The sequence below is a fragment of the Chionomys nivalis genome, chromosome 8 (genome assembly GCF_950005125.1).
Source record: "Chionomys nivalis chromosome 8, mChiNiv1.1, whole genome shotgun sequence".
NCBI classification, from domain to species: Eukaryota; Metazoa; Chordata; class Mammalia; order Rodentia; family Cricetidae; genus Chionomys; species Chionomys nivalis.
Genome location: NC_080093.1, coordinates 77,912,605 through 77,937,247, shown reverse-complemented (window position 1 = coordinate 77,937,247; position 24,643 = coordinate 77,912,605). Strand labels below are relative to the sequence as shown.

The 24,643-nt window shown below is 51.9% G+C and overlaps 1 protein-coding gene across 2 annotated transcripts; it reads right to left on the bottom strand.

Annotated features, from left to right (window-relative positions):
• Positions 1-5: 5 nt before the first annotated feature.
• On the bottom strand, positions 6-23,959 carry Gprc5b (G protein-coupled receptor class C group 5 member B). Of its 2 annotated transcripts, none has more exons than XM_057777040.1 (4): positions 23,805-23,959; positions 11,789-12,819; positions 4,381-4,541; positions 6-1,161 (listed from the first exon to the last, which is right to left on the bottom strand). In XM_057777040.1, the coding sequence occupies exons 2-4, from the start codon at positions 12,792-12,794 to the stop codon at positions 1,114-1,116; spliced, it is 1,215 nt and encodes a 404-aa protein (XP_057633023.1). In that variant the 5' UTR covers positions 12,795-12,819; positions 23,805-23,959; the 3' UTR covers positions 6-1,113. The 2 variants fall into 2 exon arrangements, with proteins under 2 accessions (XP_057633023.1, XP_057633024.1); XM_057777041.1 differs by lacking the exon at positions 6-1,161 and adding an exon at positions 3,019-3,100.
• Between the last annotated feature and the right edge of the window lie 684 nt (positions 23,960-24,643).

Sequence of the window (24,643 nt, the reverse complement as noted above, 5' to 3'; positions counted from 1 at the left end):
GCATCTTAGGTAAATAGTAAAGCCTTTATTTTCTTGTTAAGAACAGCATTTTGAAAATAAAACCTATCTGCCCATGCTTAACAACCTTTTCAGTCTGTGATATTTATATGTACATACTGATTGTCTTGAAATTTCCCGAACAATTTTGTTTATAAGTATGCAAGTCAGCCAAGGTGGGGGAAGAGTGAGGGTACATTATAAAATACACATTAATACATTTAATAAATATATATTATCTATCAAAAAATGAGCCATAGCTCTTTATGAATAAAAAGCACCTGCCTGGGGCTCTCGTTGGCTCACATGGTTGCTACATCCTTGGATGTGTGAACGCCAGCGCCCCCTTCTACTTTCCAATTTGGCAAACCCAAGAGACAACCCTTCTCACCCTGTCTGCGTTAGTCTGCTGGCCTGACCTCATCTGTGTGGGGGTGGGGTAGACAACAACCAGATCTTAACCTCGGAGACAGCCTCTCCCCTCTGCCACTGTCCCACCGCCTCGGCAACGGACTCCAGTTAGGAGGGGACAGAGGAGCTGCCATAGTCCCAGCGTGGAGTCGCTACCCGGGCATGCTAGGTTGTGCTTACAGCTTGGGCTTATTCACAGAGGGCTTTCTAGACCCTTTCCCCTATCAACTCTTAAACAGGTGCCATGGATTCTGTACTCCAGCCTCGTTCTGTTGGAAGCCGGCTGCAGTCTCTGGGTGGAGTTGCCTCGCGATCCTCTTCAGGCAAGCTCGGAACTCATTAGAAAAATAGCAGATGGAGCCCTTCTTCCTTTGCTCCCACCTCTACCCCTAGTGTCTAAGAACATTCAGTCCACCCCGAACCTTAAATTAGCCAAGATAAAACAAAGCCCAGAAGCGCAATCACCTATCAGGATGGGAAAGGAAAAAAAAAAAAGCAAAACTGCAAGGCCTCACGAAGCGAGGCGTCCTGTGGCTCAGAATGGTTCTGTTTGTACAGTGCAGAAATGTTGCTGCTTTCTGCACAGCCATTTGCACGGTGCTCACCTTATACGTGGAAAACCAAGAGCTTACAGAGAAAACCATCAATCATGTCAGCGTCTCCCTTCTGCAAGGGGGGCTTTTGCAGACCAAGTCACTGGTGACATCAGAAAGCTCCAAAGGACTCCAGAGAGCGGGGGTGGGCAGCCACTTCCTGGCACAAGAACGCGGAGTGCTGGCGTTTGCCACCGGACTGGCCCAAGGTGCTCATAGATCTCTTTGCAGAAGGCTGGGTAGTGCATGCAAGAGCCCCAGCCCCACGCAGCCCTGGCTTTCTTTTTCCCTCCAAACCCTCCTCAAGCTTCGAAGTTCTCAGCCCACCACATGATGGTCCTTAAGCATGAAGGACTGGCTGGAATTCTCTGAAAGCAAGCACATGCTCTGAGTGGGAGCAGGGCATCCCAGAAGACTGGGAAGGGGAGGCCTTTGGGTGTCATGCTCTCTGGTTCCCATGCATGGTGATGCGCTAGCTGGAAGGAAAACTCGCAGGAGAGCCGAGGACTAGGCGGACTGGCCTCATCCCCCTAAGGCTCTGCAAAGGCAGGGGAGGGGAGGCAGGGGATACAGCAGAGACTGGGGTCTTGAGAAAAATCAGATTTATTAAAACACTCAGCTCAGATGTTCTGGCTTAAGAAGAGGTCAGTTCCCACCCCCACCTCCAAATACTAACCTTTTCAATTTTGCTTTCATTAAAGGTTAAAGGCTTGTGGGTAGTTTTTATAGAAAAAGTAATGTAGCGATTGGAGTGTATGCAGAGGCCCTACCCTTGTTTATACGATCCATATGGTCAGGTTCAAACTCTTAGCATGGAAAGGTTGCCAGAGATTATCCTGGCCAAACAGTGCAGAGAACACAGGGCTTTTAATGGCAGGGGTGCTGGAGATGCTGAGCGACAAAGGAATGACTTGCTCAGGACAGATGGAAGCCATGACAAATGACGGCCGTGAAGAGGGCCACTTTCATAGAACCATCAGAAAACCAAGATTAAAATGTTCTGCAAACCCCCCGAAAGCAGCAGGAAACCTTCATGGAACTCATTCTATCCTGGACTTCTAGCCACATCAAGGAAAGAGACCCCAGAAGTCATTGGCTGCTGGACGTGAGGATGACATCTCTCCATCCTAGCAGTCACCCACGGGGAGCCCAGCCACAGGACATTGTGAAAAGGCTGCTATGGTGCCTGCCTCCCAGCCTGGCTCCCCTAAAGCCAAAGCTTCAAGCCAGTGGCCCTGTCTGAGCTTCTGAAATGAACAGGGATGACGCTGGGGAAGGAGCATGGAGGACCAGCAGTAAGAGGAATAAGGGATACTTCTGTCACTCTGTGAGGGAGGGAGGCGGGGTGGTGGGGCGCTAGGCAGAGCAAGCAGCCTGTAGACGGAACAGTGGTTGGTCACCACTGTCTAAACGTGATGGTCACTTCAAGGCCCGGAGTACCTTCTCTTTGGCACGTTCTGCGGTTCCTCCACTCCCACCGGCTACACAGCTCCCTGACTGTCCGGTTGGGCCTTACTTTGGAATCACAGCCACAACTTCCTAAAGTCCCCTGAACTGCATAGGCCACCAAGCAAGCAAGCCAGGGAGAAGAAGGGTCCGTGAGTTAACCTCAAGGGCATAGCTGTCTCCAAAAGACCTCCCTGGGGATTAGCACTCGGGGAGGACGTGACAGGTTGGCTCAAGCCCCTCATCTAAGCCAACATTAGCCTGGTACAGCAGCTGCGAATTCTTTTCTGCCCTGCCCCCGCTGGATGAAACAGTTTTCCAGCCATGCCTCTCTGAGTGAGCCTAAGACTATGGCAGTTAGCTCTGATTTAGTTTGCAGGACGATTCCGTGGTGTGTGTGTGTGTGGCAGGATAGGGGAGGGCAGTCACTGTTAGCTTTCCAGTTCATCCGTATGTCACATTTACACGAAATCCCCTCGGTGGAAATTCTCAGATTTCCTGGCTTCCAGGTGGCCTGTCTTGGCCACAGTTATTGATTTCGCCCTCAAGAAAGACACAGCCAGGGAATAAAATCGGTAAGAGAGATTCTTATTCTCTGGATCTTTCTTTTACCAATGGTGTCTTCCTGTGTGAGATGGCGGAGCGGTTGGGATCTGGAATAACATAAGGACAGCGCTAAGAACTCTGCAGAGTCAACGTCAGAAACTGGTGCATCTGTCTCCCTCGCGTTTTCACCTGTGGGGACCTGGGGGGCGGGGTCATCCCCAGAAAAGTGCCACCCACCCTCAGGGATATACTCCGCACTCAGAAACTCAGTACTTTGGGAAGTGACGAGGAGGGGACTTGTCTCGGGCATGCTAGACAAGGTGCTACCTTGTGCTTCACCCTGAGCCCCTACGGCAGCCACCTTCTCTGCGCTGGCCTTGGAGGAACCAGAGGACTTCAGAATGATGGACAGGCTGTGTTGATTACAGCACACGGGTTGGCCCCTCTGGGGACCATTGGTCACAGTAAAGTCAGGCTTTTCTTGGCCCCGGGACAAAGAAACAGCCCAGGAGGTGGTAGGGGGAGTTAAGAACACACATCTGTGTTTCCTTTTGTCTTAGAGCCTGTTCAAAGCAAAGGGAACGAACCAGAGCCTAAAAGCCTTCACAGGTCAGAGAAACCAAAATTCCCTCCCTCTAGGGATCAAAGACCATCTCTGATGGCCTATTAAAAAAGAAAGAAAAAAATAATAAAAGCTTGGGTTGAATTATGGAATTGGCACAAAATAAAGAATGGAAATCAATGGTGTACACGTGAACCGGCCCATGCATTGCTTCTGAGAAGCACAGAGCTATGTCTGCAGAGTAGATGTGGGAATGAACGCCTCTTTGGGTTTTGCTGGGATGAAACAGTCATTCCAGCAGAGGCCAAAAGCAAAAGGTGACACTTTCTGCTGCGGGTCTGTTTGGCGACAGATACAGCTGCTCTGGTTGAAATTAAAGGAAACAATTCCAATTTCCTAGGCTGTCTCTTAGGGAGCTGAGGTGTGGGGGGCTGGTCCCTAGCTGGGGATACTGGATGAAGTAGGGACCTGGGGGCTTAAGCTAAGGTGGATGTCAGGAAAGACGAGAGCATCCTCATAGGAAGCTCTTCCTTAGAGTCACCTTCCTGGGAGAGGGGTGGGGCACTGTGCTCAAGCAAGAAATCCATCAGGTAGAGCCTCAAGCAGTAGGTAGACACCTACAGATGGCTTTCTGAGCATGGGTGTGGGTTTTCCTTATATGAAAAGAGGTGATAGAGGGGGCCAGACAAAGATGGAAGGTGTGCATGCAGGGAGCTGCAGTGGGCAGCCCAGAGAAGCAGCCTCCAGGTATACCCAGCTGAAGCTGCCCCCCATCAGACGCTCTTAGGCCTCCTGCCACATCAGACATCAGATTTTGATACTTACGGTCCCACCATTGAGTACGACAGCCATCTCGGTTGGCTGATACACATTGCTTCTGAATGGTGCGCTGGGTCGGCTTCCCAGGTTGCAGGGTTTCTTTCCCAGGCTGTCGCTAGATCTTTTCCCCAAGCTTCCATTGGAAAAGCCCGATGCTGACCTAAGAGCTGAGGAAGGGGATTCCAGGATGACAACACCACAGAGAGCAGGGGGGAAAAGAAGTGTGTGTGGGGGAACAGAGGGATAAGGGGCAGAGGGGGGAGGAACAGAGAGGGAGAAAGGTGAGGAGGGAGAGAATTTTGTTTTTTTTTTTCAATAACCAGTTCTTCCCCTCTGGGTACCTCTCTCCACCCTCCACAGTGGCTCCTCCCCCTTGTCACAAGCCTGATTCAAAACAAAAGTCACAAAGGGGCTTTGTTCTCCAGTCTCTAGGAGACTGAGCCAGCCTCAGGGAGGGTTGGGAACTTTGTGGAGTCCTGCTCTCCTCAAACAGCTACAGCCAGGCTGGGTGGCTGTCACCTCTGGGCCGGTCTCCTTTGCACATATGCACAGGTCTGTATGTACCATATCAGTCAAAAGCAGTCTTTATTTTTGGATGCTGCAGAGCTGAGACTGCTAAAAACATACAGGACGGTGATTGCCATCATTGGAAAATGATTCTCAAATAACAGGAATAAAAGATCCGAAGCAATGATGGTAAAAAGAGTTAGTACTCTATCCCCGAAGTAGGTACAGATGTTTCTGAGTTTTTGTCCCTTTTAAAGACAGCACCTGAGGTTGCCCAGGCTGGCCTTGGAGTTATTCTGAAGTCAAGGATGTTCTTGAACTCCTGATCCTCCTGATGCCACATGCCAATTGCTGGAGTTCACAGCCAGCTAGTTAGTGTACTCTGTGTGTGTGTGTGCCTGATGCCACATGCCAAGTGCTGGAGTTCACAGTCAGCTAGTTAATGTACTCTGTGTGTGTGTGTGTGAGAGAGAGAGAGACAGAGAGAGAGAGAGAGAGAGAGAGAGAGAGAGAGAGAGAGAGAGAGAGAGAGAGCAGGTATCCTGAGGCCACAGAGGGTGTTGGAGGTTATGAGCTACCCGATGTGGGCACTGGGAAGTGGACTCAGATCCCCTTAACCACGCTCCACCTTGTCTTTTGAGACAGCATCTCACTGCTTAGGCTGCCTGGGCAGGAAGTCCCAGGGATCCATCTGTCCCCACCTTCCCAGCTCAGAGATGACAAGCGCGCATCTCTCACTGGTGCCAGGTCCCAGCTCAGGGACGACAAGTGCGTCACTCACTGGTGCCGGGGATAAAGCCCAAGTCATCATGCTCGTACAGCAAGCACTTTATCAACTACGTCCTCTCCGCAGCCCCAGCACTTCTAAGAAATTAATCTCTCCCCTTTTAAATAAATAAAAAAAAACTTGAAAAGCCACGAAGAACCTCGAGTATGTGTTTGTAACTGAAAGGAGCCAGCCTGTGAGGGCTTCTCGCACCATGCCAGTGACAGAATCTGGAAAGTGAAGGCTGTCAGTGGTGGCCAGGGGCTGCGTGGGGAGGGATGGACAGGAGGGCAAAAGGGACATTTCAGAAGAGTAGATCATCTGTGTGACACTGCCAGGTGGATACAGGTCACAGTGCATCTGTCAAAACTCACCAGATGATGCATTCTAATTAAAATATGGTCTTCAGCTCAGTGGCAGAGCCCTTGCCTGAGGCTCTCTCCTCAGCATCCCACAAGCGGGTGGAAATCTTAACTGTAAGATGACATCTGTAGTTTCACTGAAAGTACTAATGTTGTTTGGCTAAAGAAAGGCTTTACTGGGTGGTGGTGGCACACACCTTTAATCCCAGCACTCAGGAGGCAGAGGCAGGCGGATCTCTGTGAGTTCAAGGCCAGCCTGGTCTACAGAGGATTTCCAGAACAGGCTCCAAAGCTACAGAGAAACCCTGTGTCAAAAAAACAAAACAAGACTAAAATCAAACAAATAAACGAGAGAGAGAGAGAGAGAGAGAGAGAGAGAGAGAGAGAGAGAGAGAGAGAGAGAGGCTTTATTTAAAAGTCTTCCCTGAGGAAATGCAACAAGACAGCTTATTTGGGGCAAGAATCAGAAAGAAGTACCTTAGAGCCATGTACTATGGGAAGTAACATATAGAGGGTTAGTTTTCATAGCATAACAGGTTCTATTATTTCCTTCACAACAGATAAAGGTTAAGTACTATGGCCAAGATCACACAGCTGGCAGAGGCCACACTGGAAGCCTGGTAGAGACAGGCTGCTCCTCACCACGACACCAGTTCCAGACACTCTGTTAACCATCACAGTTGGGTACCTCAAAGCAAGCGAGTTGTGTTAAGGGACCTTAGGGACAGCTCATCCTAAACTGGACCAGAGAAACCGAGTCCAAGACAGACTCAGGAAACCTTCCTTGCTTCAGCATCTCCAAGGCTTGAGCAGTTGCTTATGCTGGGGGGTGGCATGGGAAGTGGGAACAGTTAAACACAGATGTTTGCTAGTATCAGTTCCTATTCTGTGAGAGAGAGAAGAGAAGCAGCTTTCCTTGCAGCGCAGAGCCTAGTCCAGGTGGGGGACTCCCTCTCCACTTCAACGTACCCTCTTTAGAGAAACCGAAGTTCCACTCTCTTGCTACCCACGGTCCCAAGGTCCCTCTTTGCAAGCTATTAGTGGTTTTATGAGCACACCTTTGGCATTTTAGGTCCTTTGGAATGGGTTCCAGGTCCAGCTTGTGACAGACCTAACCAGTCATGGCATTCCATCTTTGAGAACACACTGGTTCAGGGAAGGAAATTCAGAGCCAAACAGAAATAATGCTGGGATTTTCTCAAGCCTTCTGGAAAGATTTGTTTTTCCCCTGGGATTCTGGGCAAGCCCAGAGCTACTGGGGACTGTGATGCCTTCACTATGAGATGGGGAGGAGTCAAGTTTAGTCATTACTTGAGTTTTTATATCTAGCCCTTCCTGAAACCTGCTATCTCAGGCACTTAGGATCTTCATTTATTTGTTTGATTAATTTAGCAATCCAATTTTATTTTATTTTAAATTGCTCGTAACCAATCTCAGAGGCTTTGACTAATATCAGAGCTGAAGGACAGGCAGTGTTATTCCTACGTGGGTACCTGGAGGCATCAACTCATTGGTCAGATGCCAACTTTCTCTGGTGTAGGCTCTGCAAGTGAGGCCATATTAGCCATGCCTTTCCCCATGCTTTGCTCAGGATCTCCAACAGTAAACAAAACGTCGAAGTAGCCTTTGGCTTTAATAAGCTCTTAGAGTCCAGGGTCCCTAACAAAAGAGGGAACACATGTTCCTTTGAAAAGTGCATGCTTCGCCTGCTTGTTAGCACTTCCTAAGACGTGATCTGAGGTGCGACATCCTTGGGTGTATTTGAATCTCTTAGCACTTACCTCACGCCTTATTGGTATTAATGAGCACAGTCTAGCTAAGTGTATCTGTGTGTGTGAGGGTCACACTGATGGAAGGCAATATCGGGGCAACACCACTGCAGCTTCCTAGAGCCACAGGGCAACCTGAAGAACATGCCTTCCATCACATGACTACTTGGGGGACCAACAGTCAAGAGAAGAGAGCCCAAGAGGCTGGCCACAAGATCCCAGTGCAGGAGGACATGACCATTTCGGCTCCTGGGTACTAGCCACTCCAAGGATAAGGCCCCCTCATGGCGCCGGGTTCCTAAAATATAAACTGGCTGAAGTCAGCATGAAAGGTGCCAACAGCTGCTCCTTCTGTGGCAAAGGAGCGTGCCCAGATGGTCCTTGGCCAGCAGAGTAAGAGCTTCTGGCATAAAGGCCGGCCCAGCCAGGATAGTCTCTGGGTGAGCCTTGTCTGAGCACGGTCCTGCCTAATCTCAAGTAATTTTGGTGGATCTGTATTTTTGATAGTCTAAAAGATGCCTTAAAAAAAAAAAAAAGAGGAGGAGGTGGACTTCATAAGGGTTGCTCGGGATGGAGCTCATTGACCCCGCATGCACTGGGCTCTAGGTTCCAGCATCAGCACTACAAGCAAGCCAACAAGAACAACTTGTCTTAAAAAAAAAAATCTGACAACTCCCAAGGTTGCTGAAGATTTAAGGAGAGACTTGCAATGCAATCAGTCAGACAGTGGGCCCTCAGCCTGCCCTTCTGGGGGCTCTCTGGCACAGTGTGCCGAGATTTAAAATGCAGATTATTTAACTCATATCTAGGACATCTTTTGCAAGGAGCTAGTGGACCAAAAAGCAGAGAGATGAATGGATAGCGGTGCTTACTGTGGCATTGTTTATCACGGGAAGCCTGAGGCAAGTGGGGTAGCCAGAGGACCAGAAAATAAATGCTGGTGTCTGATGGAAAATTCCCTAGCATCCCCAGAATATGGGAATCGTCATCTACTGACCCCCGAAAAGCCTCCATCACACTGACTTAAAGCACATGCCAGGCCAGCACCTGGACCTGGGGTTTCCACCTAGTGACGCCCTAGGACCACTTGGAAAGCGAAACAAATGATACAGACCTCAGAGTCAGACTTGATTAGAGGGCCCGGGGGTAGGGGGACAGAGTGGATGGTCTTTTTTGTTTTTTTGTTTTTTTTTCCAGTAGCCTAAATGATTCTGAAGGGGAGACAGGTGAAGGACCACCCTGCCTTCCTGCGTTCTGCTTCTTTTTGTTCTGGAGATGAGGAAGCACTTAGCGGCTTCACACCTCGGTGTCCAGACAGGTCTCGTGGGCGATTGTAGGAATGAGAGTAGCCGATACAACACTCAGAGTGGCACTTGGTGTATGGTTTCTGTTGCTGTCACTATTTGCAGTTTGTTTGTTTTGCTGGGAGTTGTGCGTCTTGCTATGTCTCCCAGACTGGCTTTGAACTCACTTCTCCCGCCTCCCCTCTCTCAGTGAGTCCTGGGATAGCAGGCGTGTGCCATCACGTCTGGCCACCATTACTTTTAAAACACCACTGCTCTGGTGTTTCTGACCTTCTAGTTCTACTGCAAGGAAATCTAACATTCCACTCAACCGCTGGTTCTTAGCCCCTGAAGGGCCACCCTCCAGGAGAAGCTGTCAAAAACAGGTGGTGCTGCCAGCACCCCAGGACTAGCCAAGTCCCTCTGTCACCACGGCCCCTTGTAGAGGCCTCTAAGTTTTCAAAGGTGACCTCTAGCATGACTGTACCTTCTCCTGTCCTCCAGATGGACTGATACCAAATCCCTACCAATATCTCCACAGTCACAGGCATCTGGCCTGGAGCTTTATGTAAGAAGAGAGCAACCTGGATTACAGCCACACTGGGACTTTCCCATCTGTCCAGAGAGGGGCTGCTGGCGCCCCTCCTACATAGGAGTCTGGCCAGAGGTCAGGGGTGCAGAGGAAGCCAAGCCAACACATCTAGGTCTGACAAGGATATGAATGTCTCTATAGGAAGTGAGGACTCGACATGCTTCCCGGCCTACAGGGGAGGAGTGGGCTGCACCCCGGGCTCCCACGCTTAACTTGCAAGGCTGTGTAAAGCGACCAGCTCCTGAGAATGGCTCACACTTGGACCTGGCAACTAAAGAGAAATGTTGCTAAATTTCAGTCTGCCATGGGCCACGTTCCAGCTGTAAGTCTTCAGGAGACGCCATTCTTTTGAGCCTCAGCTTGCACCTATCTGTCATGGGGGAGATATGAGAGGGCTGGCTGCACAGGGTAATGGTGGGGACTGCAGGGACAGTGCAGCCTGAGGGCAGAACTGTGCTCAACAGTGACCATGTCAGGTGATCAGTGCCTCACCAGAACCGGGATTCAATATCACGGATGGGCCTCTGGGGCATCTTTGGCACAATGAGAAAGATCATTCATTTAAGCTCCAGGGTGGGACCCAGCCAGCCTCCTGAGTGTACCTATCCAACCCCAAAAACAGGGTCTTTGGAGTTCTGGTGAGCACATCTTCCTCCATCCTACTGTGACCTCACCCCTGAGCAGAAACAGGTAGTCTTGGGCACCCATATGTCACCCCAGTTGCCACCAAATTTGCGTCCTCTGTCTGACCCAGAGGAGCTAGTGAAGGTTTAGCCAAATAATAGGGATGTTGGTGACGGAAGAGGGAAGTTAAGAGCGGATGGGGGGCCAAGCCTTCTGTCCTGGTGAGCCGGCTCTGGGATCATTCTACGCATATCCTCAGAGCGTCTCTGCAGGACTGAGCCTGGCTGTCTGTAACAGAGACAAGCTTATAAATACAACTGTTTGGGCGGCCTGCTTCTGTGCTCTCCTTTAGGAGGCCACGACTCAATATAAATCCCTTTCCTGAGTGTCTCAGACTCCACTTTCGAGAGACCCAGCCAAGACCCACAAGCTCCACGCTCAGTGCCACCAGGGTCTGGTCCCCACTGTAATACTTTCTGTAGCGAACCTACACACTATGCCCTCCCATCATTTTCCTTTTACAAATTAGAGACCCTGAGGCTCAGAGAGGCCATGTCATCCACTGAAAGGTGCAGGCAGGAAGTGGGAGAGGCAGGGTTTGCACATGGGCGTTTGACTTTGGGATCCAGTTTGAACACTGCCGATGACTGAGGTGGAGGAGGCCAGGGGCAGTGTCATGGTGACCTGCGTCCATCTAGCACACTGCGTAGGCTGCAAACCCAAACAGCCAGGGATCCGATGTCGGGGGATCAGCAGAGGGCGGCAGAGGGCGTGGCAAGCAGGAAGTGTATTCCCACATAAGGGCAGCCAAAAGTGTGAGGTGAGGCAAGAGGCCTGGCCTTTCAGGGCCCAGTGACTCAAGTGAGATTCAAGAAAACCTGCAGCCATGTAGGAAGGCTGGCTCGGCATTGTTAGAGCCAGGAGATACGCTGTTTTAAATTGGTGTTATTTTCGGTGTGGATGCTGCTAGGGATAGACCCAGGGCCTGGTCATGCGGGGCAAATGCTCTATCATTGAGCTTCCCATGACTTTGAAAGGCCAGAAACGGTGGTGGTGGTAAATTGTGTGTGTTGTGTGTGTATAGGCATGAGGTCAACCTCAGATACTGTTTTTGAGAAACTATCTGTTTTTGGAGGGTGTCAGGGTGTCTAGGGCTCACAGATTGTCTGCTTGCCTCAAGGTCTACCTGCTTCTACCTCTTAGCGTTGGAACTATCATAAGATATGCCACCACGCCTGCTCTTCCCTGGGTTCTAGAGGGTGAACTCAATCCTCTCGCTCGCCCTGACAACACTTTACCAACTGAGCCATCTCCCCAGCCCCATCTCTTGGATTTTTATAACCAATCAGGGAGCAATTGGCAGGAGGAAAACATACATAAAAATAGCTCTGATCAGTGTCAGCATGGGGGTCGGCCATTCATGGTCATCGAGTCCGCCGCTGGGTCTGGGAGCATCTGCCCTGGTTATGGCTTTCCGGGGACTGTCCCAGGCCCAGCAGTGACCACTTTACCTGCACTATGTTCATCCATTGAGAAGGCCTTGTTCTCCATGTAGGCCCGAGGCAGGTGCATGTCCTCCTCAAATGCCGTCTCCCGCATCCTGGGCTGTGAGGTGTCGAAGTAGTTGGGTGGGTTCTCCTGCAGGGGTGGGAGGAGGGTGCAGTGGATCTCTGGAATGGCGTGGAAGATGACAAAAACCCAGCCACTGGCTGCCAGGGTGATGGCCAAGGTGGGGTCGCTCCAGGCATCTCCCTGCTTAAAGATCGAGTTGCCGAACAGGTACATGGTCATCCAGACCACCCAGATGAGCAGAGAGAGGAAGGTTGTGATGAGGATGAAGGCTCCGTTCACCTTCCACCGCCTGAACTTGCCACACAGAGTGAAGAGGGACTGTGTCAGGGTGATGACCAGCAATACCATGTCATAGATGAGTGCCATCACAAAATCCATGGGCTCGTAGGCGCAGGCTGACTTGGTGTCACGCAGTACGGTCAGCACCAGCCACTCGGTGGCAATGATGACCTGCACCAGCATCAGGCACAGTGCCAGGCTCACTAGCTGCCAGCCGGCTGGGCTCGTGCCCTGGCGCACCAGCCTCCGCACCCGCCATGCCTGGCTTAGCAGACAGGAAAAGCAGAGCGCGAAGAGGACACCCCAGAGGAAGCGTCGGATGGAGCAGATCGTCTCGTCCATCCGAATGATGAAGGCAAATGTCAGTCCAAAGAGGCCCAGGGTCCCCAGCAGGAAGAGGAAGTGGAGACACACGGGCCTCCTCTTCTCCTTGTCCTTGACGAAGGGCAGTCTCACCAAGAGGATGAGCATCAGGAGCAGTGTGATCAGGGCCCCCGCCCCGGCCACTGCCTCCACCACGATGCCCCAGATGGCGTCCAGGTCGCACAGGGACACGTACTGAGGGAGAAGGTCCAACCCACAGCCCCGGGATGTGCTGGCGTTCTCTGAAGCCACCGAGGCAATCACCAGGAGCAGGGGCAGGGGGAACACTTGGTGGGTTCTCATCTTTCTCTCTGACACCAGGAAGATTCTAGAAAATGGGGACAAGCAGGGAGAAAGCTCAATCCACAGGAAGACCCCACTTTCCTGATTTCCTGAGGCCTTGTCTCTTGTCAAACCCGGCAGCCCTCAAGGCTCCTTCAGGCCTTTGAGATAACAGCATCGATTTTCTCAGTGCGTTGTGGTCCCTTTCCCAGGCTCTCTGCCTCCCACTTGAACCCTGACCCAGATTAGTAGCCATGAGCCACCACCAGCAGTGGCCGGAGGGCCAATGGAAGGGAGACTCACCTAATCTCTCTACCCCTCTGTAGTCTGTAAATCTGGCCTCTCCCAAAGTAAGGGGACGAGAGGCGTTTTTAAAGGGATAGCCACCAGCCAGGTACTCGACTGGGCAACACCCCTTATTTCTTCCTTATCCTCAAAGGCTAAGGGGAGTATTTACTGACCACTCACTCTAGACCAAAACCTGGGCTCATCCAGTCCTCATAATGCCCTATGAGGCAGCAGGTCCCATTGTGACCTCCATTTTCAGGTGACAAAACAGGGTCTTCAGGCTCTGACACTCACCCCCGGGCACACAACCACACTTCAGGAAACCACTGCTCTCAGCAGAGGGAGAGAACTCCCCCCGATTTACACATGGGTTACATCCTGTGGGCCCAGCCAAGTCTCCTGCACCCGCAAATTCAACCAAGCTCGGATGAAGAATACTCGAGAAAAAGAGTCTGTCTGTCCTGAACACGTGCAGATATTTTTCTGTTGTCACCTGAACATGACGCAACAAGGGTTGACATTGTATTAGGTATTGTAAGTGACCTAAAAGTCCACGGGGCATGGGCATTGGCTGTGCGTGAATATGGTGCCCTTCACAGAAAGGCCTGGAACATCAGCTGGATGCTGGCACCTAGGGCTATTGGCATCCAAGGGATCCTGGAGCATTTCCTGCGTATGTGCCTGTCCGTCCGGAAGGAATGTCTCCATGCTCTGTCCCCCTCATACTTCTTCCTCCCCCGTAGATCTTCCGAGGCTCCATTCTCTCCAGCTCCCCTGTTATCCCTGTCCTGGCAGAGTTCAACCTGCCACACTCTCTTCCATGTGCTCTTGATACTCAAGGACATCCCTATTATTTTAACTTTCTTTTTCTACTTTTCTACTTAAACCGAGGACCTCATGCATGTTAAGCAGCGGCTGGGCTACATCGCTGATCCCTTTACATTTTTTTTTGTTTTGTTTTTAAATTTTCGGTTTGAGGTAGAGCTATACTACCTTGGTCCAGCTGGCCTCGAACTCACCACAGCCCAAGCCGGGCTCGCACTGGCAACTTTCCTGCCTCAGCCTCTTGAGCAGCAGTGTAGGCCAGTGTCACCAGGCCTGGTCCTGCAGAGATGCTTCCACTCCACTCCCCGCCTCCAGCTCTTTTCAAGAACCGTCACCTCAGGGAGCTGGAGAGATGGCTCAGAGGTTAAGAGCATTGCCTGCTCTTCCAAAGGTCCTGAGTTCAATTCCCAGCAACCACATGGTGGCTCACAACCATGTGTAATGAGGTCTGGTGTTCTCTTCTGGCCGGCAGGCATACACACAGACAAAATATTGTATACATAATAAATATTAAAAAAAAAAAAAAAAAGAACCATCACGTCAGTTCAGACAAGGTCAGTGCAGCTCCCACAGACAGGGTCTTGTAGGCGGAGCACTAATCAAGCCTGCCATTTTTTGCCTACCTTGTTTCCTTTCTCTTCCCCTTTCTCCTCTCCTCCTTGTTTTTGTCTGCAGCAGCAGGCAGGGAGGCAGAGACAGTATCTTTTACTCACTTTTGCTCCTTAGTAGTAGACTCTGCTTTCCCAACCTTGTCACATCTGGCATCTATACCGGACAGGTCTTTTTTTTTTTCCCCTGTCCTTGGGATATCCTATGCATCATAGGAATGTGTCTCACCAACCCAGCTTCTATACGCGGCCAAATATCTCCTGGGTGAGGGGCACAAATGCCCCCACAATGGATTGTTGGTGAAGATGCCAGTATTAGCAAACAGCATCTGGCACAAGGCAGGGGCTTGGGAAATCCCCACAGAACAAGAGCTGTGCACCCAGATTGCTCTTTACCCCACGGGCACCAGCTCCTTGCTTCTAAATGGGCTTTCAAGAAGCCACATCTGCACAGCTGTGCCCCAAACTCATTCCTAGTCATGTTAAGCTAGTTTGGGGTTGTAATTCCACCTGTGTGTAGGTCTGTAACCAATCACCCTCCCCACAGCACAACGCCAGACATCCCTGGGGCTTCCCTTAAGTAAATGCAGTATTGACCACCTCTCTCCTCCTCTCCTTTAGAGAGATCCCTTGTGCATCCTGGGTCCCTCCCTGGCCTTCAGGCCATCGACCCCATAAATAATAGATGCTGTAGAAAATGGCTGGTGGGGTGGGTTGGTTTGCTGCACTTACAGAGAGAAGGCACGATACAAAAGAAGGTACTTGGGTAGAGAGGTTCCTTAAACAAGATTCCTCCCACTCAGGTAAATATAGGGGTGAGGCTACACCCCAGATATTGGCCACCGGCTTGTAGTCTAGTCATAATAGTGCCACGGAGGCCCCATCAGCAGTTCCCTGTGCAGTCATTTATTCAACTGTGGGGTTTACATTGACCACTTGAACCCCAAGAAATGAAAATACTTCTCTCTTGATATTTCTAAACTGTGCTGGAGGGCTCAGTTGGTGAGGGTGCTTGCTGCCAATGCCGCCAAGTCTGAGAACCTTGGATCCCTGGGACCCACATGGTAGAGCCCCTGCAGCCCCCGTGTGTGTATGCTGTACACGCACACCCCTAAGGAACATGGCTACATGGTGTACTTTGGAGAGACATCATTCGGAACAGAGCCGCTAATCAAGGCTGGCAAACATGCTATGAACCAAAATTTAAGAACAAGATGGGACAGGACAAGCTGCCGATGGTTCACAACAAGGTGGGGAGGATCTCCAGAGTGAACCCCCATTAGGAGAGTTCTCAGCAACACACTCAAGGGAATCTCTCTAGTTTATAGCCAATCCCATCTTCCCCTGGAGGTGAGGAAATGATGTTAGGGAAGACGCTTCTGGAAGCTGAACCAATGCCCCTCCCTCGCCATCTCTCACCTACACACCCTTTGGCCGATGGTTCTCAACCAGGGGCAGTTTTGGATGTCACAAGAATGGGCATCTATGGAGCAGAGACCAGGCCTACAATGTGAACAGCAGTCTCCACCGAACAGAATGACGTAGGTCAGTTAAGTCCACGGTACCAAGGCTGAGGAAGGCTGATTTTAGACATCAAAGTCAGAACCGATGGAAGACACCAGAAACCCCACCAGGTTTGGTCGGGCCTATACCTCACCATCTTTGCTTGTAGGACTTGGCTTTTTTTAGGTGTGCCTAGCCACTCTTTCTGGCAAAGCGCCTCCTTCTGAGCCTGGCTGTAGACCGAGGCTCAATTTCCTCAGCTCTTCTTGCTTGCTTCCTGCCTCTCCTGCCTATCTTAACCAGAAAGGGGTAACACCAAGATGGCGCCCACATTTCTGAGACTGTGCAGGTTCTTGTAGTCCACGGCCAGGACTGTAGTTTCTGCTTCCTTTCGGCCACAGCAGATGGACCCTCTCAGGCTCTCTGCTTTCGCGGCCACAGGTAATGCTCCTTTCTCCTTCACGGACAGCTATTGGTCTGGTCACAGCAGCGGCTTCTCTCATTTCTGCAAAGAGCTTCCAATTTCCTTTTGGAGAGTTACCTTAAGTCCTAGCTCCCAGCTGGGGGTCTGGTATGAATTAAGAGGGCAATGTCCCCAGGTGGTAGAGTTATTTTAAAGATCAAGGGGGTCTTTAGGAGGTGGGGCTTGGTGAGTGGAAGTAGGGACCTTTGATAGTTAATGGTCTGGCTTTTAGAACCCACAGCAGAGTCTGGTCTAAGGCCAAGGGAGGAACTGAGTTCATACACAGCCACGGCAGTGCCATCCCAGTCATGACGAAGCAGGGCCTGGCCTAAGGCCACGAGAAGAAACGATGCCGTCATACACGGCCACTGCTGTGCCACCCCCATCATGATGAGGCGAAGTCTCAAAAACCACGAAGCAGAGGGCTTCTTTCATCTCTTCGTTTTGATCAGTTACCTTGTGTGTCAAGAAATGTAGCTGTGATGGTTAACATCAGCTTGACAGACTCTAGACTCACCCGGGAGACAAGCCCCTGGACATGGCTGTGAGGGATTATCGGGATTAGGTTAGCTGAGCTGCATAAGACCCACACTGTGCAGGGGTCCTGGACCACAGGAGGAGAAAGTGACTTGAGCGATAGCATCCATCTCCCTTGGCCTCCTGACTGTGGATCCAATGCGACCAGCTGCCTCAAGATCCTGTAGCCTTGACTACTCTGCCTTGATGGACTGAACCCTCCAGCTGTGACCTGAGGTAAACCCTTTCTCCTCTTAAGTTCCTTTCATCAGGGTATATTCTCACAGCAACAGGAAAAGTAATTAAAATTGTAGCTCAGGCAGCACCAGCTCAGGCTTGGCCAATCTGGACACCCTCAGTTCTCTCTGGCTGAACTGATTGCGTCATAAATAGGCCCGTGGTTTGACACAGAGCAACGAATTAGCAGGAAGGTTTGACATTCACTGGAGGGACGTCTTCTCTTTGAGATGGAATTGATAAGTTGGAAGGTTAGAGTCTTGTCATGGGAGAGGACAGATCTCTCTCCCAGGGAGAACCTGTCTGAGGGTAAGACTGACCCAGAGGATCAGCCAGGAGATAGGCTGGAATCCTAATCCATTGAAAGGCTGCTGGATTCAGCTGTGCCTGCTACCAGCAACCAATTAACTACATAGTGTGAATGACACCAATTTGATCTGGGTTTCTGTCACTTGCCAACAGGTTCTCAAAAACCTAGGAGTAATGGCTCCTTCTTGACCCTTATCTAGGCATATAGATGAAACCAAGCATTGCCAGGTACCGGAGGAGAGAGCCCAGTTGCCTCAAGTTGGTGACTATTGGCTCTAAGGAAGATGATGGGGTGTGGCCACCCAAGTCCACAGAACTGTGTATAGGATGAAGGGAAGGGGTTACCCTGAAGCCAAGGCCACTAGCTCATCTAGGATTTCTAGGGAGTCACACTGACAACTACAGTAACTGCTCACCGGGTTCCCTGAAACATACAGTAACATCCAAGGGTCTGCCAAAGGGAGCTAGCTAGGGTGGTACAGGCCTGTAATCCTGGCGTTTGGGAGGCTGGGGCTAGAAGATCATAGCCACCTTGAGCTATACAGTAACTTCTAGCCCAGCCTGAGCTACCACTGCGTAACCTTAATTCAAAAAACAGACAGAATCTACAGAATACTCCTAGGGGTGAGCGTTAAAGTGTTTCCATTTCACAGGACACGATGCTGCACAGGATGGGGCCAGGAGATGCTTGGCCAAGGTCACATGCTGCCAGAAAAACAGAGCCCGAGGCAAACAAGCCTCTTATTGTCGAGAACTCATAGAAGAGTCACTGGTGACTTTTGCTGGATGATTTATCTCCAAGAGGTCCTCCCTGCCCCCACTACACACTAGGCCAGTACTTTCGACCCTGGACTCTGTTGTCTGGGTCACAAGCATGTATGTGTGTGTACTGCTGTCCTCTCCCAAGCAGACACCGCTGGCCTGGGGTTGACTTTGGGTATCATTCTCTATCATTGGTTCCATTTTCTCAGGCGGGGCCTCTCTCTGAGCCTGGGCCTCACTGAATCCATCCCACTAGACTGTCTGCCCAGCAAGCTGCTGGGATCTACCTCTCTCTAACCCCCAGTACTGGGGCTAGAGATGTGCAAGGCCACGGGATCCGAACTCGGGTCCCTGCAGTCCAGTTGTCTCTTATTTTATTTACTCTGTTCCCCTCCACCTATCACCCACACCCTCATCTGCTCTGTTCTGCCCTTCAGTCCCCGAATGAATGAAACTTGCCATACAAGCTCTCTCACGTACTAACATTTTCTTCTATACAGAGGAAACGGAGAGTCTGAGAGACTTAACTCGAAGTTTGACTCTTGGAGTGTCCCAGCTCTACGTGCCACACTCAGACACGTAAGTCTGGATGAGAGAGGACACAGAGCAGGAGGCCCAGGCAGGCACTACCCCCTTCCATCTAAAGTGCCCCTTGTCAGGTAAGCCCCACCCTGTTCAATCAGCCACCTGCTGCCTCCCACCTCTGATCCCTGCGTGGAACAATACAGATTAGAGGTTCTGAGGCAGCCTCAAGGCAGGGCTGCCTGGGCCGGATGAATACATGGCAACAGACCCATGGGTGAGGGCAGCGGCTCCTCAAAAGGAGGAAAGGATAAATGGGGATGAATGCAGAGGCCTCGGCTCCCATACTAATTACCTCTGCTGCCAGCCAGGCACTCAGAAATGTGACTCACCCCATGTTCTTAAATACCCTGCAAAACAACTCCCTCAAGCACCATAAACACCACACGCAGACAGCATACCACACACACCACACACACGCTACACCATACACATCCCACACTCCATCCCACACAAGTCCGGAGAAACAGTCTCTTTCACTGTCTTGAGCACTGCCCCCCCCCCCCCCCCCCGCAGAAACTGCTGAGGACTCTGTGGGACTCTATGTGAGCAGGGCAGTCAGGACCCTGCCAGAGTCACACTCCCCAGTTCCAGATCCTACCCTGGGGCTGGAGACTAGTCCAGTAGGCACATGCCTGTAGGTCTCACCCCCAGTATTGTCCCGATAAGATAATAAAAGTCCTACCCCAGACCACTTGCTAGCCTGTTATGACTCTGAGTGGCTGATTTAACTTCTCTTGCCTCTGTTTCTTCATTTGCAAAGTGAGGGTAATAACAGCACCCCCATCACAGGGCTGTGGTGAGGACTGAGGTAACTATTGGAAGTGGGTGTGGTGGCATTCACCTGTAATCCCAGCATCCGAGAAGCTGATGCAGGAGGATCTCAAGTCTGAGTTCAGTCTCAAACAGGAGGTGGGGGCTGTGCAGTGGCCAGGTGGGTAAAGTGTTTGCCCAGCAAGTGTGAAGACCAAACTTCAGATCCCCTAAAAGCTGGGCTTCCCTAATGGCAGGGCTGTAATCTCAGTAGGTGGAGATTGGTTACCTGGGGGCAAGCTGGCTGGATAGACTAGCTGAACTGGCAAGTTCAGGGTTCATTATGAGACCCTGCCTCAATAAATAAAATGACAAAGAATCTCCAACACCAAATGTCAACCTCTGGCCCCCACATGCACATACACCCCATATATACATATAGTCATAAGCAAACATGAATGCACTCTCTCGTGCACACACACAGGAGTATCTACTAGCGTACACACATGAACATATACACTTACATGCACATTTACATGTCCTACAGGGTGTAGGACACTAGCTAACGTAAATGTTCCACTGTCTGCAGGGGTAAATTCGTCTTCCAGGGATTTTCTAGGAGGGGCTGTTGCCATGGAGATGGAATCACTTGGGGGCTCTCCCATCTGTTTATCTACCACTGGTTTCTAGTCTCTCCTATCATATGCCAAAGCCAACAGGTCCTGGAGGTGGTGGGAAGGAGACAAGCTTTTGGATGGGAACTGGAGCCCTGAGCTTGAGCCTCACTGTCAAGGTTGAACCAGGCCAGTGACCCTGAAACCAGACCTGGCTATTAAGTAGTCAGAGCCAAGGCTGCCAGAGACCACACACTGGGCCTTCTCCTGGGAGGTAGAATCCCTTCCCTTTGGTCCCCCCACAGGGATGGAAAACAAAATGTCCCAAACTGCCCTGAAACCCTTCTGAACAGCCTCCCTTAGCTCTGCAGCTAACAGCGAAGAGATCATTCTTCTTGCCTCACCAGTGCAGGAGGGCAGAATTTGAACCAGCACACACACACACACACACACACACAAAAGGACAAAATGAGCAGGTGTGTGTGTATGGGGGGGGGGGCTCCCAGGCTCAGCATAGGTCACAGCTCAGTACCCGGCTGACTCTCCTCAGATTCCAAGGTCTCAGCGGGAGGGTGGGCCAGTAGAACTTGTGACAGTGGTGTTACCTAATCTCTGCAAACCTCAGTCTCCTCCTCAGCAGAGATGGTTGTGCTGCTTGAAGGAGATCCACGAGAAAAGCCCTTTGCCCAGAGGAAGCAGGAGGTGCTTGCTCAAGAGTCCCATTGTCCTGTTGGGACCGTGAAGGCAATGAGGTCAAGCTGCCTGGCCAGCGGCTTCATGGAATCTACAGACCAAGCTAGGAATTCATTTCCCCCCCAGCTCCTGACCTCAGGCCTTTCCACTGTACCCCAGTCCTGGCCCCATGTCTGGCAGAAGTCCAGATTGAGTCTGGAAGCCAATCTCTCTTGAGCCCCAGCATTTCACTCTGTCCCAGCCCACTCCTCTGGAGCTGAGGTGTGTTTCCTGCTTGGCTGGGTTAAACCGTTACAAGGTTTCCTGACATTAAACTCTTTCCCAGATCCAAACTGTCTCTGCCTCCCTCTGATATCTTTTCCAAGTTAGACAGCGTCATCATTTTCATTACCCGGGGCTGCTTAGACACTGACCACTTTTGGGCTCTCAACTTTACAGACCCTCTAAGGTTAGTCACTAAGTAGTGCAGCAGGAACATCAGCCCTGTGAGCCATGAATATGCAAAGCAGCTGCGAGCCGGTAAATAAAAGCAATCATTTAAATGCAAATTGCAGCCTAGGCTGCCTGAACCTCCTTCTCTGGGTGCAGTTTTGAGGCGAGAGCGTGACTAACTCGGAATCCCCAGTTAGCTCAAAACTGAAATGCGACACAGGTCTTGGACCCTGGGTGGGGGCTCCCTAGGGTAGATAAGAACAGTCTAGAAGTAGGAGGTGGATCTTTAAAAACTCAAGTCACTCCTCCAATTAGCTCACAAGGCTCTCTCGGGCTCAGAGCATTTGACCCAGCCTGGATCCATAGCGATCCTTAGCCGGGACTCCCTGCACCACAGCTTCCCTGCCAGAAGGGAGCTGCTTGCGGTCTGTCTCCTTGGGGAGGTCAAGGGAACTTTTAAAAAACACACCCTGTGGCCTCCTGCTGAGAACCCTCCAAGGATTCAGTGGCCCCGAAGAGAATAAATTCTAAATGCCTTTCCACGACTCCAGAGACCAGGATCTGTCTAGCGCCTCTGGTCCCCACTCGCCTATCCACAAATCCGCCCACACACTGGCTACAATGGTCTTTGTGTCTCTTGCTCCAAGCTCATTCCCACCTCCAAGCTTCTGCAGCCTGGATGCCCTTTGGCCCCAAATCGCCCTCTAAGTGGAGCCCCGCCCCCCCCCGCGGGGTCCACTCAAAAATGTCATTCCGCAGGTGTCGCCTCACGCACCACAAGCCTTGTTCACGTCATTTTCCAGACAGCCCTGTTCCAGCAGGTGTTATATGAGGTGGTATTTACTTGCTCTATTAGCGTTTCTTCATCCACTTCTCTGCGGTCTCGTGTCCCCGCTCCCGCCCCAATCTTGATCTATTCATTTTATACAAGTTATTTCCTCAGCACTCGGTTGTGTCCACCACATATATTGAAAAGCAAGCAAGCAAACAAACCCAGCAAGGATTAGAGTCTGTATAAAGAAAGCTCTCCTCTTACTGCCCGGGTCCCAAACTGCAACCCCTTCCCCTCCCATCTTTCCTCCTTCCAACTCAGCTGGCCCTTTTCAGATGTAGAAGCAAGGGATCAGGCAAACAATGTTCACAGTCGAGATAGAAAACTAGCCGGGAGGAGGATTTCCAACCAACAGATGCCAATTTGCATTCTATTTACATGCTATTTGCATGTAGTTTAACTCCAAGTGTGGTTATTCCCAAAGCCCCGAGAGCCCACCGAAGAAACTTAGGAAGTAACGTTCTAAGTACTGCGGTAGTGGGGGTATGTTTAGCCTCTCTCGCATTCTCTGGTCTTTGTGGGGACCCCCAGAGCTTTCTGGACGCTGCTCAGGTGCCCCCACCCCGGCGCACTCGGGCGGCCGATGCGGCGCGTGTGCTGGGGCCCCAGGCGGGGACGGTGGTGCCCGCCACACTCCCGGGGCCTTTGTCCCTGTTCCAAAGAGCCGCCCCCTTGGCGAACAGAAGAAGAAGGAGGGGGGGGGCAGGCTAGGCCTGGGTCTGGCGGAGCAGGAACAGGGGGACGAGCCCTCTGTTCTGGGGCGTCCTCTGGGGCAAGGTCGGTGGGCTGATCCAAAGCTTTTAACCAGCTACCGCTCGCTAAGGCGGGGTGCGGGCTCCTCTTCTTGGCTTGCCTCTCTCACCCGGTCCTCGAAATGTGTGGGATCCTTGTGCAGTTCCCCAGAAAGAGGGGTCGTTGCACCGAGTAGTCCTTACCTCTAGCCAGGCTGCCTCCTTCAGAGGCCCAAGTGCCCTCGCCTGGGACAGAAATTCTCCCCCTTAACCGTATGCAGCCGCCCCTGGATTTCCAGCCTACTATTGGTTTCCCAGCCCCAGATTTCCTCCCTGTGGTGCCCACCCTCTTGCGCCCTTTTCCAAGAGTGCGCGGACACTGCGGGTTGCAAGTTGGGTCCCCCAGACCCTGCGGCAGGTGAGGTTGCACGTCCCCAAAGGCCGGCCCTTTACCCAGGCCAAGACTGCCTAGTTCATGGCCAGCACCCCCGCCTCGCTCCCCGCCTGGACCCTGAAACCTGCCTGCGACGCCTCTCACAGGGGTCACTAGCACAGGGTCGGACTCCCCTTTACTCCCAACTGCCTGTCGTCTGTCGTCACCCCAGACCCTACTCAGAGCTATGGCTATCTGCTCCATGGACAACCCCCCCCCATCAGATAAAGGTCCCCAAACCCTTGCTCTCGGTCAGCCTTCTGTGGCTCCTCTCCCACCGCACTGTGGCACCCCTCACCCCCACAGCTTTCCATGCAGATGTACCCCGAGGAGGGAAAACAGAAAAAGCATGAGCCTCGGATCCCCTCCGGATCTTCACAAGCCCACGGCGGGAAAAGTTTCTGGGGTCCTTGCGGCGCCCTCCCAGCGCCCGCGCTGCTTGGCACTTACCGACCCTCGCGGCCCCGCAGCGCCGACGCTCCTGCTGGCCCTGGGCCCGAGTCACATCTCTGCAGCGCGCCCGCGGCCCCCGCTCCGCGCACGCCCGCCAGCCGAGCCCGCCTCACTGCATAGTCCTTTCGAGCCGCGGCAGCGCGAGGCGCCCCCTGGCCCGGCCCGCGCTGCAGCAGCCGAGGCCCCGCCCCTCCGGTAGGCCCCGCCCACCAGGCCCCGCCCCGGCCGGGTCTGCGGCTCTGCTCGGCTCTGCTCTGCTCAGGACCAGCCGCAGGAAGCCCGCAACCCCAGTCGCCCGGCTTGTTCTGACCGCTGAGACGCCTTCCATCTCCAAACAAACCTCCAGTGTCCCCAATTCGAAGTCATCGCCTCCCTGGTAAGAGTTCAGTCGTTCAATTGCCCAGGTTGATCTGTGTGCAGAAACATTCTCACTCAGCCACATACATCACAATATCCCCACGGGGGTCCTAGAGGGGCACTCGCCACACGTACCGGAAGAGTCCCGGGCTTAGATTCTCAGAGACTGCACGCGTTTTAAAGTCACCAAAGCCTCGGTATGATGCAGGTCCCCACCGGTCACATTCCGCGCCTTCCACCCCGCTCCAGCCCTCCCTTTTCTCGTTGCGCACATTGAATCCAAGACCGGTATCCTCGGCAATCCCAAACATGAACCTCACCACGGTGACCCACTCACGTGGGTCCGTGTTCACGATCGCCACCGTCTCTCACATTTCATTCACGTAGGCTCATGCCTGCCACTCTCCCAGGCACACATACCGACAGAAAGCACAGTCTCTGACTGTGCTTGCCCTGATGCTCAGGGCAGTTAACGCCGG

What these genes read in the sequence shown, in the direction of transcription:
- Gprc5b (XM_057777040.1), bottom strand. Translation starts at nt 12,794, where the DNA reads ATGAGAACCCACCAAGTGTTCCCCCTGCCCCTGCTCCTGGTGATTGCC. An exon ending in AATGGATGAACATAGTGCAG is followed by an intron (nt 4,542 to 11,788) that starts GTAAAGTGGTCA and finishes CCCCTTCCTCAG; the next exon opens with CTCTTAGGTCAGCATCGGGC. An exon ending in TCGTACTCAATGGTGGGACC is followed by an intron (nt 1,162 to 4,380) that starts GTAAGTATCAAA and finishes TTCTTGTGCCAG; the next exon opens with GAAGTGGCTGCCCACCCCCG.